The sequence below is a fragment of the Chionomys nivalis genome, chromosome 14 (assembly GCF_950005125.1).
Source record: "Chionomys nivalis chromosome 14, mChiNiv1.1, whole genome shotgun sequence".
Lineage (NCBI taxonomy): Eukaryota > Metazoa > Chordata > Mammalia > Rodentia > Cricetidae > Chionomys > Chionomys nivalis.
Window position 1 is genome coordinate 36,994,614 of NC_080099.1, and position 17,426 is coordinate 37,012,039.

Below are 17,426 nucleotides of genomic sequence, written 5' to 3' on the forward strand. Positions count from 1 at the left end.
GATCAGTCTTACACCAAGCAGTAGGTCCCCTCCTCCTTCTCCCTCATAATTCGTCACAAGTTACCATTGGTCTTTAGAAACGTTTATCAGAGCTAGTTGGCTGAGATTTGGTACTGTTTCTACTGGCAAGTTATCCGAGTTTGGGAATATCTCTGCAAAGTTTGAGTTGTAGAAATTTTGTTGTTCGCCGGGCGGTGGTGGCGCACGCCTTTAATCCCAGCACTCGGGAGGCAGAGGCAGGCGGATCTCTGTGAGTTCGAGACCAGCCTGGTCTACAAGAGCTAGTTCCAGGACAGGCTCCAAAACCACAGAGAAACCCTGTCTCGAAAAACCAAAAAAAAAAAAAAAAAAAAAAAAAAAAAAAGGAAATTGTTTTGATTTTGGAAGCTATGTAAGGTCCTTGAAACTTAGGTGGCTGTCATCCTCAGTAAGCTGAAAGTGACTCAGAATAGATTTATTTAGTGCCTGAAGTTGAATAGACATGAAGTCCTTGTGTTTTTATTCGCTGTTGGCTCACATGGAAGAGTGTGAGGGTTAGGATCGGGGATTGTTATTGACAGAAGCCGAATGTGCAGTGGGGCCCTGCACACTTCTCAGGTGTGACTCTGTGAAAGCACTTGATGGTTCAGCCTGCTAAGCAAGAGAAGAGTGGAGACTGCAAATGCCCACTTATTTTAGAAGATATAAGAGGGACCAAAATAGTTAGCTTATTGGAACTTAGTATCTACTATTATCATTATTATTTCTCCACTAAACTAAACGGTGTTTTTCTTTTTCAGTCTTATGACAATGGGCTGGCACAGGGAGCGGGACTTGAATCTCATGGTAAGACTTCTTTTGTTTTTTGTTTTTTTTGTTTTTTGGGTTTTTTTTTTTGTTTGTTTGTTGTTTGTTTGTTTTTGAGACAGGGTTTCTCTGTAGCTTTGAAACTTGTCCTGGAAGTAACTCTTGTAGACCAGGCTGGCTTCGCACTCACAGAGATCCACCTGCCTCTGCCTCCCGAGTGCTGGGATTAAAGGCGTGCGCCACTATTTCCCAGCTCATAGTAAGACTTTTTAAATGATTGTGTAGTTTTCAAATAGCATGTGATATCTTCAGCACAGTGGCTCAGACTTTCTGAACCCTTGCTTTAGAATATCTGCCTTTGTCAGTTTCCTACATCTGTCTTTGACACTGTGGTACTTACCTGTTTAGAGCCTCTTAGATCTCTAATCTTAGAGTATTCAAGACAGAGAGATTTCTAATAAACTATTAAATGTTAGCTGCATGAGTAGATCTTGGTATTGCTTCTTAGGCTATTATTAGAAAACAGCAGGTTATTTTCTTTGGCATAACAACTGATTGACTAAACCAAAGAGATATATTGAACATGAAAATTTTTATTTATCTTAGATAATATAATTATCCTTAGTGATGATCACAAGACATTTTTCTGTTGAACCAGTTTGCTCTCTCACATTTTCCCTCACTTGGGCAGTGCTGGAATAGTGAGATGGTAGCCATTAAGTTTGTTAACACATCAAAAATATGTACCCTCTCAAATCAAAATCTCTGTTCAGAAGTAATCAAGTTTCCATTCCTCTGTTTGAAGAGGCCCAGGTGCTGGGGACTCCGGATGAACTTGAGGTTTCTCATCACTGGGTGTGCCGTGCTGTGCTGTGCTCACTTGCTGCCTCCATCCCTCTGCTAGCACGGTTGGAGCAGGGGTCTGCGCTGATACCACCATCTGTATGACCGTGCCTTCTAGATCTCCCTAAGGGTTTCCCCCTTGATAACACAGAAGTTTTGTCCTTCTGTATAGAAATTGTCTTGACTTTTCCTCTGACCCCCATTACAACATGACACCATAGTTCCGATATATGCCCAAGTTACACAGATAGGTGTAGGGTAGCTGGTGGTAGAGACACCAGGAAGACTCACTTCCCGTGATGCATAAGAGCCAGTTCTGTGACACTGATTTGCAAAAAGAAAGCTCTGTTTCACAGCTGGTCAGCAAGGAGGCCAGGAACTGTGACCTCTGCCTTCCCAGTCAGTGAGTACTGGACATTACAGGCAGGGGTGGGCAGAGACTGTTCATTGATGGATGATGGGAAGGGAAAGTTTCCCCAAACCTTGTTTTAGACATGCACGTCAACATACCCCTTTATAGGTCAAATGCTTCTTTGAAGTAGAGGGTGTTCTGTGCTGAGCGTTTGGATTTGTAAGTTAGCATCAAACAGTGACTGATAGCTGGCTTCTACACATTTCCATTCTTGAAAAGTGACTTTGAAACTATCTGTGCTGAATTTCAGAGACTTACATTGTGAAACAAGAAACAATTTTTTTTTTTTTTTTTTTTTTTTTTTTTTTTTTGGTTTTTTGAGACAGGGTTTCTCTGTGGTTTTGGAGTCTGTCCTGGAACTAGCTCTTGTAGACCAGGCTGGTCTCGAACTCACAGAGATCCGCCTGCCTCTGCCTCCCGAGTGCTGGGATTAAAGGTGTGCGCCACCACCGCCCGGCAAGAAACAATTATTTGAGAAATTTCCATCCATGTGGTTGTATGAAAGGAGAATTCTAGAAGGATAAGCTCTGGTGCTTGCTGCTGTAGCACTCTGAGTAGACACTTCACTGGCACAAAGAAATTGCAGTTATATTGCGTGGTATCCAAACATGACACTTAATATTTGTGTGTGTGCCTATATGGTGTATATGTGTACTTATGTGTAAGTATGGGCACATACGCATGCCACATATGTGAAGATCTGAAGACAGCCTCAGGTTAGGGTCCTTGTTCCACCTTATTTGAGACAAGGCCTCTTGTTCGCCATCGTGTATACCAGACAAACTAACCTTGATAGCTTGTTGGCCTTACAGACTGTGCTGTTATGCCCAGCCTTGTGCTGATCCCAGGGATCTAAACTCAGGTCCTCCATTTATACTGCATATGCTTTATGCTTTAGACCATCTTCACAGTTCTGTTTCATTTTCTTGAGACCAGGTCTTCTTGCTGTTAAGCCCAGGCAGACCTCAGCCATGTATTATTCCTGCCTCAACCACTGTAATACTGAGATTACAGGCATCATAACCACACTGAGCCTGCTAACAAGCCACAGTGAGGAGGAGATTCAGTCAGGATCAGTTGGTAAAGTACATGCCATATCAGCATGGTGACAGGCGACCTGAGTTCAGATCTCCCAGTATAAGCTGGGCATGATGTCATGCACCTGTAACCCTGACGCTGGAGGTACACTGACAAATTCCTGAAACTCCTAGTTTCGTGGTAGAACTTGTCTCATAGCATTTGTGTTTTGATTATCATCAGGAGGATCAACCTTTTGTGGCATTGCATCACTGTGCCTGATGGGTAAACTGGAAGAAGTTTTTTCAGAAAAAGAACTAAACAGGATAAAGAGGTGGTGTATAATGAGGCAGCAGAATGGATACCATGGAAGACCTAATAAGCCTGTTGACACCTGTTACTCCTTCTGGGTGGGAGCAACTTTAAAGGTAAGAGAAGCCATGGGAGTGAGGCACCCAAGCCCTTGATATTTATACCCGCTTAAAACTTGTGTGGGACTGTTACATACCCATAAGGCCAGACACCTTCTTAATAAAACCACCTAGGGCATGTAGAACAGGGATTGATCTGGAAGTCATGTCCAGAAGCAGGAAGTTAATTTAAAAAGACAATCGTAGAACATTCACTGGAAATCCATTTAAAATTTTTCTTTCTTTTTTATTGTTTGTTTTACCTAAAATCTCCAAAATTCACTGATTGGATTTGCTACATAAAGTCACTGAACTGTTACCCCCTTGTTTGCATCTTGAAATGCCTTCACCCTTAAGAACCACCCTTGTGCAGCTGTTCTGACTATAACAGGAGTTTGTGTTCATCTTGCTTGTAATGTCCTGTTTTTCTCCTCTTAAAAGTTGTGTGTGTGGTTGAAAGGAATGAAAGAGACTGGTTTAAAATGAAGGCAATCACCTATCTGTTTACTTCTTATGCTGTTTTAAAAATACGTTTGTACGTTTATTAGTCACGAAAATTTCAGACATACTTTAAATAGAGTGGATAGTGTAATGAACTCCCATGTATACATCAGTAGTGGTCATCCCAAAGCAGCTGCCCTTCACCCACTTCATGTCTACTCCTCCCAGCACTGTGTTGACTTCAAGACAGTCATTTGTTTTGTTTCTGGAAATTCTTTAATTTCTTTTCTAAATGAAATAAGAGAACAACACCCTAGTATCACAATCCCACATCTAAAAATGAGCCATAATTGCTTTCCATAGTAAGTATCACTTAGTGATGGTGGTGTTTCCTGTTGTGTCACCCAGAAGTTCCCAATACCCAAACTCTCCTTTTGGTCAGAGGACTCTGAGTCGTCAAGTTGGTTGCTCTGTTACAAAGTTCTGTGAACTTTTCTTTCTTTGTGGTAAACTATATGTAGTATGTTTAGCATTTTAACATTTGTATATAATGCAGTGGTAATAACAATACCCATAATAATAATTACACCACTGCCGTTGTGTACATGGCCTCTGTCCTGTCAGGAGTCTCACCGTCCTCTCCCAGCCTCCTGCAGTCACTGTTCTGTGCGCTGTCTTCATATGGCATTTCTGGGTGTCTTATCTCATTGTTATAATAACCGATAACAGCAGCTTAAGGATGGAAAGGTTTGATTCGGCTTAGAGTTCTGGGGGTTAGGGAGGGTCTGTCTGGCCATAGGAACAGGGAGTAGCTGATAACGTTTTCCTCAGTCGGGAAATAGAGCAGTGCATGCTGATGCTGGTTAGCTTTCTCCTGTTTATGCAGTCTAAGATCTTAGCCTGGGCAAATAGCGTGCCCACATTTGAGGGGGGTTCCCCAACTTAGTTAACCTAATCTTGAAAGTCCCTCACAGACACAGACACGCCCAGAGATTTGCCACAAGTTGACATTGTAAGCCATCACACTCATTTAAGTACAATCATGCGATATTTGTTCTTCTGTTTCTTCCTTATTTCCCTTAGTGTAATGTTAGGACCCATCCATTCCTTTTTATGTCTGAGTAATGTTCCTCTCCCTCTCTCCCTCTCCCTTCTTCCTTCCCTCCCCCCCACTCACTCTGTGTGTGTGTGAGAGATTTTAGTAAGTATTTACTGTATCTGTAGGTATGCCTGGGTAGAAGTCGTATCTTGACAATATTAAGCCTTCTTGCTAATGAGCTAGGTAAGAAAATAAGAAGATACTGTAGTTGGCTAATTTAAGTGCTCAAGTCCCCAGAGATTTGCTCTGAGAGTCTAAGCTAGAGAAAAGCCTATCCGAATAATCAGTAGCTGAAATGTGAGCCACAAATCAATAAGAAGTTTTTTGCCTGTTAATTTTTGTCATTTTGTTTTTAGCTTCTGAAAATTTTCCAGTATACTAACTTTGAAAAGAACAGGAATTACATCTTATCAACTCAGGATCGGCTCGTGGGAGGATTTGCCAAATGGCCAGACAGTCACCCAGGTAATTGCATTTGGCATGAATGTAAAGCAGTACATGTTTTACTTTTGAGTGGGCCTGGTAAGTGTATGTTTTTCAGAAATTGTATATGACAGAAAATATTGCCACAGTTGTAACATTACAGTAAATAGTACATTTTATAAAAGATTATGTTTAAAGGCTGGTGAAATGGTTCAGTGGATAAATACACCTGCTATTGATCTGGTGACCTGGGTTCAATCCCCAGAGCCAACATGGTAGAAAGGGAGAACCAACCCATACACTCTTTTGACCTCTGCATGTGTACCTATAAACCTATTGATGTCCACACACAAAATAAAAACTAAAGATATTTAAGACAGACTTAAGGTATGGGTAGTATAAAGGAAGGGCAAATTGTCAAGGTAATAGTATAATATGCATCCCCCAACACTCCTAATCCTTACAAATGTTTTATTTCATTTGTGAAACTAAGGGGCCCTACCTGAAGCAAGGAGTTACTTGGCTCATCTAAAAAAATCAGGGTTATTAGCTGTACTTGGGCTGATGGTGTTCTAATATGCTTTTCTTTTGCTGTAATAAAACTTTGATCAAAAGCAGCTTGAATCTGTAGATTGCTGTTGGTAAGATTGCATTATATTCATCCTATCTATTCAAGAACATGGGAGGTCTTTCCATTTTCTGATATCTTCTTCAGTTTCTTCAGAGACGTAAAAGTTCTTGTCGTACAGGTCTTTCAGTTCTTTGGTTAGTGATATTTTATGTTATTTGTGGCTGTTGTAAAGGGTGATGTTGCTCTGATTTCTTTCTTGGCCCTTTTATCATTTGTAGGAGGGCTATTGATTTTATTTTGAGTTGATATTGTATCCTGACACATTATTTAAGGTGTTTATCGGCTGTAGGTATTCCCAGGTAGAATTTTGGGGGTCACTTATATATACTATCATATCATCTGCAAACAGTGAAAGTTTGACTTCTTTCTTTCCAATTTGTATCCCCTTGATCTCCTTTTGTTGTCTTATTGCTCTAGCTAGAACTTCAAGTACATATTGAATAGATATGAAGAGAGTGGACAGCCTTGTCTTATTCTTGATTTTAGTGGAATCACTTTGAATTTCTCTTCATTTAATTTGATGTTGGCTGTTGGCTTGCTGTGTATTGCTTTTATTATGTTTAGATATGAGCTGTGGGACAATGGTCTGTACCTTGTCACTTGTATTTTAAATAAACACTGGTTGGCCAGTAGCCAGGCAGGAAGTATAGGCAGAGCGACCAGGCAGAAAGTAGAGACAGGGCAACAAGAATTCTGGGAAGAGGAAAGTTTCAGTCTGCAGTCGTCACCCATTCACAGAGGAAGCCAGGCACAGAGCAAGCAAGAAGTGATTGCCTTGCCAAAAAAGGTACCAAGCCACGTGGCTAACACAGACAAGAATTATGGGCTAATATAAATTATAATTAGTTAATAAGAATCCTGAGCTAATAGGCCAATCAGTTTATAATTAATGTAGACCTCTGTGTATTTCTTTGGGACTAAATAACTGCAGGACCAGGTAGGACAGAAAACCTTAGTCAACAGACATGTTCTTTGTATCCTTGATCTCCCAAGACTTGTATCATGAAGTGGTGTTGGGTTTTTGTCAAATGCTTTTTCAGTATCTAATGAGATGATCATATGGCTTTTTCTTTCAATTTATTTATATGGTGGATTATATTGACAATTTCATATTTTGAACCACCCTGCATCTCTGAGATAATGTCAACTTGATCATGTTAAATGATTTTTTTTTTCATTTGTTCTTGGATTTGGTTTGCCAGTATTCTGAGTATTTTTGCATCAGTGTTCATGAGGGAAATTGGTCTGTAATTCTCTTTCCACTTGAGTCTTTGTATGGTTTGGGTATCAGGGTAACTGTAGCCTCATAAAATGAATTTGGCAATGTTCCTTCTGTTTCTATTGTGTTGAACAATTTGAGGAATATAGGTATTAGCTCTCTGAAGTTCTGCTAGAATTCTGCACTGAAACCATCAGGCCCTGGGCTTTTTTTGTTTGGGAGACATTTGATGACTGCTTCTATTTCTGTATGGGTCTATTTAAATTGTTCATCTGATCTTGATGCTGGAATTCACTGATGAAGGATATCCTCCATCACACCTACCTCTGCCTCCCAAGAGCTAGGATGAAAGGCCACTACTCTGGGGTTTGTTAATTTCCTTAGATAAGTACCTTAATTTCTGACTTGTCATGCTTCTTACCTAACGTGCAGGACCCAGGTAACTACAGACCGTATGACTGGCACTCAGAAACTAGCACCCTTTTTACTCACCTCACTTACTTACTCCAGCAAAACGAACCTGTTTGCAGCTTGACTATAAAAACCCTTGCTGAAGTAATTGAGAGCACTGGTGTGTTTGATTTGCATGTTATTGGAAGATTAGCTGTAGACATAGACACCTGTCTCTAAGGCACAGCCATTGAAGTGCTTTAATAGAATCATGATCTTGGTTACCATAGTATTAGCAAGTGCTTTTCTGTTCATCTCTGTAGGGTTTCTGTGCTTGAGTCAAAATGTAAAGAAGAGGCTCATGAAATCGTATGTTTGTGCTTAAAGTAAAAGGAATAATTATGCCTGCCTTTTTAAAATGTAAAACATGCTTTCTTAGAGAAAATATGGGATGCTTCAAAGGCATACCCCAACATACATTTTCACAAATCAATTTCCAAAGCAAAATAATTAGTTTTGAGATTTTTTGGGTGTGTGTGTGTGTGTGTAGCTTTAAATACGTTTGATGTCTTAAGAAATCTAATGATTATTTTGGTCCTGATGATTTTTTTGTCCTATCAGTCTGGCAATGTTTTAGCAAATAATGGAAATAAATGCAATCTTTAGGGAAGCATCTCATATTTGAAGTACCAATTATTTCTGATATTATGGAATTTTATTTTTGTGGGCTTTTTGTTCAGTTGGCTTGAGATTTTTGAGACAGGATCTTACTATGTGGCCCAGGTTACTCTTGAACCCACTATATAGCCAGAGATGATCTTGAGTATCTTGAGTCTTGATCATCCTGCCTTTGCCATCCAAGTGCTGGGTTCAAGGTGTGGACTACCACCGGGCCGGGCTTTCCAGTTCTATGTTTTGAAGAAAATTTCTGAAACTTTTCTAGAGAGATCAGTTGGCAAGTCTTGTGTTTATATCCACATGTGTGCTTATTGACGACTTAGAGACATGTGTCCCTGGAGCCTGCACACCCTCACGCAGACGGTCTGAGGGGCAAGGCCTACCTGCTCAGTGAGCCTTTAGAAGAGCCATCCAAACAACAGTTTTCCAAAAGAGCGCCTTAACTTGGTTTTAGTAAGATTTGTAGCAGATTTGGCACCAGGACCTTTATTATGTTTGTGGAGACTACTTTTGTCTTATTAAATGAAGTATATCACTGTCCACAGATGAGGGGTTTGGTTGTTGGGTTGTTTGGGAAGTTTTGTTTTAATGATTTGAAGTTCTGGTTTCTGACTTTTACAAAACTTCTTTTGAGGAAAAAATATGGAGAGATTTAGATTTTATACAAGATCCAATTTATATTATTCTCAATTTGTGTTATGCTCCTTACTATTCACCTTTTTCTTTAACCTTTATCTGTATGGAATATTTGCCTGTGTTAATGGCTGTGCACCACATGCATGCAGCACTGCAGGTGCAATTGGAGGCACAGATGACTGCGCTGTGGGTGCTGCGACTCTGAGCGATCAACCTGTGCTCTTGACCTGCTGAGCTCTATCTCTCTAGCTCCTCTTTTTACTTTTTCTTTTTCCTTAAAAATTTTCTAATTTCTAAATAAAGTTTAATATTGCTGTGTTTGCCTTGTAATTTTAGAGTAACTATCAGGAATAGGGATATTTTTATTTTTTACTCTGAGAATTAGGGGAAAGTAAGCCATTTAGCTTGTGACAGTTAGACCTGGTAAGGTATTCTGAACTTTAATAGCTCTTAGGATCTCAAATGCTGGCCATTTCAAAAATAGAAAAGTATTCTTGGTTGCTATGAAACTTTTTTTGTAGTGTTCCTGTAACTGCAGAGTTCTGAGTACTTCTGAAGTCTATATAAGGTTCTCAGGCAGGCAGAGGCCATGTGTTTTCATGACTGCTCGTCAGAGGGTTGTGGCTCCCTGGAAATGGGGGACTAGTGAGGCTAAAGGGAGTCTGTGTGCTGTCAGGGCACAGCTCTCCTGTGTGCTGCCTGCTCCGTGTACTGCACACAGTGCTGGTGTACACTTAGAGCTCCGTTTACTGCACACAGTGCTGGTGTACACTTAGAGCTCCATGTACTGCACACAGTGCTGGTGTACGCTTAGAGCTCCGTTTACTGCACACAGTGCTGGTGTACGCTTAGAGCTCCATGTACTGCACACAGTGCTGGTGTACGCTTAGAGCTCCATGTACTGCACACAGTGCTGGTGTACGCTTAGAGCTCCATGTACTGCACACAGTGCTGGTGTACGCTTAGAGCTCCATTTACTGCACACAGTGCTGGTGTACGCTTAGAGCTCCGTTTACTGCACACAGTGCTGGTGTATGCTTCAGATATGTTGGGACAAAACTTGGGTGAATGGACAGGTGTTGCTGCCTCATTTCAAAGGCTGTTTTGTTTTCGTTTTTAGAAAACTTTCTAGGGTTCTGTCTACAGTTTGGTGGTGAAGGGCATGCTGATCATCTAAAAAGCCCTGGGTGCACTTAGAACCATGAAAACCAAATTGAAAATGAAAAATTGTTTTATACTATAATTTTTTTCTCTATATTTTAAGACAGCAGGAGGCATTGTTACTCTGATCCGTAGAGAACATAGGCAAGAAAATCATGTGATGTGTTCCTCTAACAGTAATTTCAGTAATCAGTACATGATTTTGATTCACTTTTTAAAATGGTGCTTGAAATTGAGACTAATGCTTTCAAAAACTAGCATTTTTCTAATTTTTTTATGTAGTAATTGGCTGTAGATGCTTGCAGTTTGTTCAGTGAGAATGCTGATCATGAAATGCCTTTTCAGACGCTTTGCATGCATACTTCGGGATCTGCGGCCTGTCCCTAATGGAGGAGAGTGGAATCTGTAAGGTTCATCCTGCTCTGAATGTAAGCACACGAACTTCTGAGCGCCTTCAAGATCTCCATCAAAGCTGGAAGACCAAGGACTCTAAAGAGTGCTCAGAGAATGTCCATATTTCCACTTGACTGACCCTGGGTCGTGGGTTTGTAGCGTAACTGTAGCTCAAGGTTAAAAGCCATGTGTAACCAAGTGTGCTCTTTTTTAAGGGGTAGTCTTAAGTCAAAGCTTGTACTGCTAACACTGCAGGATTGGTCTTGATCCAGTAACCACTGTACTGGATTTCAAGACCTCCTCAGGACTCTGTTGTGGCCCTTAAGTGTTTATACCGTGTTTCTGAGAAGTTTCTTGGGGGAGATCTGCTCTATGTATGAATGTGTGTTATCTTCTTAAAACCCTCCAGTACAAGTTCTGGCTTACAAAATGGACATAATTTTTCAAGTTTACACTTCATATGGCATTGATAATCTTGAGGTGAGCATTTAGTGATCACTTAAAAATGTCTACTGCTGATGGTAAGAAATTTACTTTATTTAATTAAGTATCTGAATTATTCTTTAAAAATCGATGCTCTTATAATTTTCTTCAAGAATAACATATTTTGTGTTATTCTTAAGATGTGCCAACTAGACTTGTGTAACCTAAACGGATGAAATTAAAAGTTCATAGTAAGGAAAAATAGGCTTAACTAATACTATAGTTTTCTACAGAGAGAGTCTACATAACTGAGGGAGAAGTGATTGAACTGTGAAATTATGAATGAGAAGGTTCTGTGTTGTGTGTCTTTATTAGAGGTTCCTTGGATGAGTACCTGTTTTGTTTTGTTTTAATCCCAAATCACTGGCTACTTTTTGTCCGGGGCAAGGGAGGAAATAATCTTGGCTATTTAGAAACAAAGACATTCGGTGATCTATTCTTCTGAAGTTCATGACACTGTAAATTATACTTGTACAGTTCTTTTTAGTTCCTTGGCTGTTTTATTTTCTTTTTTTTTTTTTCTCAATATTTTATAGCCACTATAGTTAGCTGCTTTATCTCTCACTTACCAGGTTGAGCATCTTTAACCCAAAATTTAATATCTGGCCAGGTAGTGAGGCATATGCCTTTAACTCAGCACTCAGGAGGCAGAGGCAGGCAGAGCTCTGTGAGTTCAAGGGCAGCTAGAACTACATAGTGAGACCTTGTCCGTCCGCCCCCCCCCTCAAAAAAAACAGCAGCAACAAAAATAATAAAAATTCATTATCTGAAATGGTCCAGAATCTAAATTTTTTGACTGTTAGTATGACACAGTTGGAAAATTCCACCACTTCATACAGCAGGTCTCAGATGAATATCAGGGACACGGTAAATAGTGTGTAAAGCTGCTTGAAACTACTGAGTAAAAGGTATGAAATAAATGCATTCCGTGGTCAGGTGCAGGTCCCATCCGCAAGATAAAGTGTATATGTAAATGGTCCGAAATCTGAAAACAGAATCTAACATCTGAAACATTACTTTTAGTTCCATGCATTCTGGATAGTGATACTCAGCCTGGAAATGATTTTCTAATGTTTTTAAGTTTGATAAATCTTTAACTACAAACAGAACCACGAAAGTATACATAATCATTTTTATTTTTCTATTTTTGACTAAGTGGGAAGAAAATATATCCATCTAGAGGGGATAAACTATGGTTTTACTTATTCATTGTCTTATCTTAATTCTGTAAACTAACAACCAAAAGAAGTTGGTGTAAAATCATTAGCAGTCAACTCGTCATTAAATCACAGCCATGACTCGGTGACAGGAGGGGAATCTCTTCACTTAGAGGAAATGGATGTGTTGGTCTTGCTAATAATAAAAGTTATATCATTAATCTGCAGACATCATTGTAAAAGCTAAATTATTAGTGTTACTGGGTAGATAATAACATCTTCATTATTAACTAAAGAGACATTTCCTAAATAATAATTCTAAAGGGAAACCTGCCATATGATTAAAAATAATACATCACTTGTTGGCATGCTTAGTTTTAGGATTGAGTTTGCAAAGTCCACTAACGCAGTGCTGGGAGTCCAGCTGATGGCCTGACTCCCTGGCTTTGATCCTTGGCCCCAAAACTAACAAACCAACCAAGTCGTCTTTATAAATCAGTCTTCCAGTGGTGGAGAGAAAAGCTTCACCAACATTGTCATCCCATGAGTTGTCCAGTTGTTTCTGTTTAAATCCAAGCAAATAACAACAATCCTGTCTCAGCCTGAGTTATCTCTTAAACATTAAGAACTGAAACAGCAATATGGAAATTCTCTAGGTGTATAGCAGAAGCCAATGTTTTTCCTGAGTTGCTGTCAGTTATAGAAGGTAAGAAAATTGGTTATTAATAAGTAGAAGATTTATAACATAAAAGTAATTTATATTTTCAAACTCCTTGAGTAATTTATTGGCAAAGGAATATTAATGGCAGAATAATTTTACTATACTCTAAGAGGCAAGGTTCCACGTGATACTTTATGGACCAGTGAATGTTCGTGTTTCATAGAAACATATCAACCAAAAAATGTTGAGTTGTTTTGAAGTACGGAAAAACTCTTTCTAGCTTTTCCTAAATAGTTGTGTCTAAGAAACTGTTTACTAATAGAGTGAATTCTGAGCACTGTTTTACATAGAACCTGTTCTCTAGCAGTAGTGGCAGTAAGAGGAGAAGCATGAAGTGAGGATGTGCAGCACCGTTCCCTCCCAGCCGGCCTCTCTCCATTTCCTTAGTGTACTTTCGAAGAGTAATAGCAAGAAACATTTATTTATCGCCTACAGTTTTAGGTTTGACCTGTAATACTTGTTTTTATTAGACTTTAAAATTGGTATTTATAAGTAATAAAGTTCAGATATAAATTTTACTGACAGTGGTGATAATTTGAAGTGTCAGACCTGATACTATTTGATAAACAGAGTGATGGAGGTTGTCTGAAGCAGGGTGAGTTGAGGTTTATACCACATATCTGCCCGTGAGCTGCATGATCTTAAACCCAATTTTCCCTGTTGGTAAAATGAAGTAAACATTAGACTAATTTCAGTAGGCAGATTCAGGATTAAATGAGATAGTATATTAAAAGCACTTTTTCTAATTATAGTTTCATATGACCATAAAAGTGTTTTTAAAAATTTCTTATATAATAGAAATCTTAACAGGGTTTAAACTGAAGGAAGATGCTGCCAAGAGAGTAGCCTTTTTAACTTTCCCAATAAGTAACAGAAGGAATATCAAGTATAGCCACAGTCATTGCAAAACTAGGTGACAGGTGGTACCAGCCTGAGCCTCAGCATACAATGAAAGAACAAATGTGACGTGTGTGGTTTTGGCCAGCATAGTTTCACCTCTACAGAGGATCGAGGAGGAAAGCAGCCCGGTTCTGAAGCCCTGCAAATCGGAGAACTGTGGTATTGCCATGTTCTCACTGCAGAGGGCAGTGGGCAATCTGAAAATGAAGGCTGAAACTCGACAGAGCTGTACAGAATCCTGCCAGTGATCTGGTGAGTGCGGGGCAGTGGAAGATGTGTTGGTCATAGTAGATAGGACAGCCTGGCCTGATCTGTGTGCTGTTTGAAGTTAGGGAAAGCACAGCACTGGGAAGAAACTAGTAGAATTAGAATCCAAACTGGACAGGCTAGGCATGCGACATAAAGGAGAGATAGCTAAAATAAGTATTGGGAGGAAAGGCCCGTAGACACAGATGCATAAATATAGGCATGTTCAATCATTTAAATCACAGGAAAAGGAAGGGTACTGAGAAGATAGAGCCACTTTGGAGCCACTTTCTAGAGCAACTCTTCCTTCTAAACAACAATTTAACCTAAAGAAAAAAACAGGTGAGCATTCGGTTCCCAGAATTAGAGTGAACCAGACCAAGGCCCATGAAACCTAACAGCAGGGCATGGCAGCAGCATATAGTGTCTGCAGTGACACACATTGTCTCAGAACTGGGGCAAGGAAAGCAGCGAAGAAATATGTATAGCTCAATAAAAACAATTAAAAAAAGAATTGGAGCACGAAGCAAAATGAAACCAAGCAGAGGAAGGAGGCAAAACAATAATGCAAAAGCCATTTAGTCTTAAGTCAAGAAATGCAAAGGCTCCTTTGGCATGGTCGGAATCCTCAGGGAAATGACCCATCAGCTAACGTCTTTAAGACAGAGGAGGAGCAAGCAGGAAAACATAAGTGACAAAGGGAAGGGCCACTAAACACAACTGATTGCCAGTTGTCTTAGGATTCTCACACAAATTCAAAGGAAGTTTTTAGAGAAAAATGCAAATTGATAAAATTCAATGCAGAGAATACAGCTACCATAGGAAAATGCAAACAAAAGATCATTGTACAATCTTGTAAGACTGAAGAATCTCAACATTGCTTTAATAATTCCAGAAGCCAGAAAAAGGATCTTGAATCTCAAATTGCTGCATAAAAGGAAAATTTTCTTATGTTTACTTTGTAAAGTTGATAAAATGACATAAATTTAAAAACACAACAAAAATTATGGCAAAAAAGCAAATTCTGGGCCATTCAGGCTTACTAGTATCTCCACAGACTGGGGCGATAGCTCTTTTGGCGGTGTTTGCCACTCAGTCACAAAGACCTGAGCTTGATCCCCAGCACCCAAGGCAAAAGCCAAGCTTGATATTGCGCACTTGTTCGCAGCGCTGAGAAAGCAGAAACAGGCAGATGCTGGAACCTGTCGGCTAGCCAGCCCAGCCTAATCGATGAGCCCCAAATCCCCCAACAACCCTTTCTAGAAATAAGGTGAGGCAGGGGAGCTCTTTCAGTTGGTAGAGGCTCTTGCTACACAAGCCTGGCAACCAAATTAGATTTCCTAGAATCCATGTAAAGGTGGAAAGAGAAAACCAGCTCCACAGAGTTGTCCTATGGCCTCGTGCATGTCATGACATGTATACCCATACACACTAATAATAATACATCTTAAAACCTGAAGAGAACAGGATCATCTACTTGAAAAACCCCAAGGTATTATTTTGAGACACCAAACCGTAAGAGAACCTAAGTAGCAGCGGTCGTTAGCGTGCAGGCAGCGCGAGGACTGCGTTTTCACAGTCCCACAAGACGGAGCCCAGTGTTGTCAGAAATCACCTTCTTCCAGCCAGGTCCGCTGTTGTGAGCTTTCCATAAGTGCGACTGTATGGTGTATACACTGTGTCTTACTTGGCTTCTTTGCCCTAGAAGAGAATACAAGGGCTCTCTGGTGCTGATTACATAGGTGCATCCATTTTATGAATATTTACCAAGCTGTACCATCAATCATGCTTTGTGCACTGTTCTGTGTATGTAAATACAACTCAATAAAAATGTTTAGTTAAAAAAAAGACTACATAACTATATCTGCATAAATCCAGGCCATTTGGACGACACACCTCTAGATCTCTGTCTGTGATTACTAAACCAGGAGACTCACGTGTGAACTCAATCAGACTTGTTTAAAACACCTCCATGAGAAAATCCTGCTTTGGAAAAAGAAAACTCTTGGAAGGCAACAGACTCGAATAAGTGTGTCCTTACTGTTAATAGGAAGACAGCATGAAAACAGTTTTCTTGCGTTAGTTTGTAAATTTAATGCCACTGCCATAAACACTGTGCTCGCTGAATGAGAGAACGTATTAGACTGTCCGTTAAAACTGAGAAAGCGAGAAGAAACCAGCCCTGCCAGACACAGAACTGAGTATGTGCGCGCTTTGCTCAGGCAGGCCCATGTCTACACATTTATATTAAGCGCAGAAATGGATGCTGTGCTTTGAGGATCTTCCAGTGTGTTTGTAAGTCATAGGAAAGACACTCTTTATGATACGTTCATACAGTGTGACACTTACACAGGTGTTAAGACACACAGTGATGTTTGTGATATATTGCTAAGTGAACCAAAAGTTTGGTATTAAAAACTAGTTGTGTAAACAAGGAAAATGAAACGTTAGAATAGTCCCAGCAGCACATTAGAATAAAGGCAGCATCTGAAATCAGTGAGAGAGGGAACTTTTAACTAAGTACCTAGTTACCTAAGTAACTGTGTAATTGTTCACATATTTACACATTCTTCATAGCTTCATCTGTCTCAAACCTCTGCATGTGCACTATACACCAAGATATTGTATATTCTGTATTGTAAATTTCAGTCATTCTGTGATACGATGTCTCTCAATATGTGGATTTTAACAGTTGTGACAAATAAGTTGCTGTAAGGTTCTTGAGAATGTATTTCCACACTACCTATTTGTGTGTTCCTTTTAGGTGAGTTTGTGAATATGGAATTGTTGGGATAAACTTTTGCACATTCTAAATTCTGGTAGCTCTTGGCAAGTTGCTGCCTAAGAAAGCCTTGCTTCCACAGCTTCTGTGAAAGGAATCTGCTAGTCAGGTTCTCTGTGGCATCGGGAAAGACTGGTGGCTTATTCCTTGTCCTCATCTTGTACCTTAATCTAAGAGTCGCTGGCATTAGGTCTGTATTCCCAGCAATGGTTCCAGCACTAGAGCACATGCCTTCCATGTGTGTTCTTTCAGCCTGCAATCTTTCCTTAACTGGGGTCTTTATCCTACACCCTGTGGCCGCTTTCCACATCTTCCCTAATGTTCTGCTAATTTTTCATTAAAGCTCTACTTGAATTAAGGGCTGTTGTTAAAAGTGTATATGGGATTTTCTGAAGTAATTGAAGATTACATATATGGTGTCTTCCTTTTGGAAGATGGTATATGGTTCTGTAGAACTATATAATACAAAATGCAGGTTTTTGTTTTTTTTTTAAGTGTGTGTAAAGGCAAGGGATGTAGGTCTGCAGTAAAGCATGTGCTTAGCATGCACCAGGCTCTGGGTCCCATCCTCAGCACCACCATCAAACAGAAATACTAT

The 17,426-nt window shown here is 39.8% G+C and overlaps 1 protein-coding gene across 1 annotated transcript in view; it reads left to right on the top strand.

The window, feature by feature from the left end:
- Nucleotides 1-17,075, top strand: part of Pggt1b (protein geranylgeranyltransferase type I subunit beta) — a 39,548-nt gene extending 22,473 nt beyond the window's left edge. Inside the window, exons 6-9 of the mRNA XM_057788812.1 lie at nucleotides 780-825; nucleotides 3,302-3,486; nucleotides 5,365-5,473; nucleotides 10,492-17,075. Coding sequence (XP_057644795.1) covers nucleotides 780-825; nucleotides 3,302-3,486; nucleotides 5,365-5,473; nucleotides 10,492-10,673 — 522 coding nt within the window. The 3' untranslated portion in view covers nucleotides 10,674-17,075. The remainder of the gene's footprint in view (nucleotides 1-779; nucleotides 826-3,301; nucleotides 3,487-5,364; nucleotides 5,474-10,491) is intronic.
- The last annotated feature ends 351 nt before the right edge of the window (nucleotides 17,076-17,426 follow it).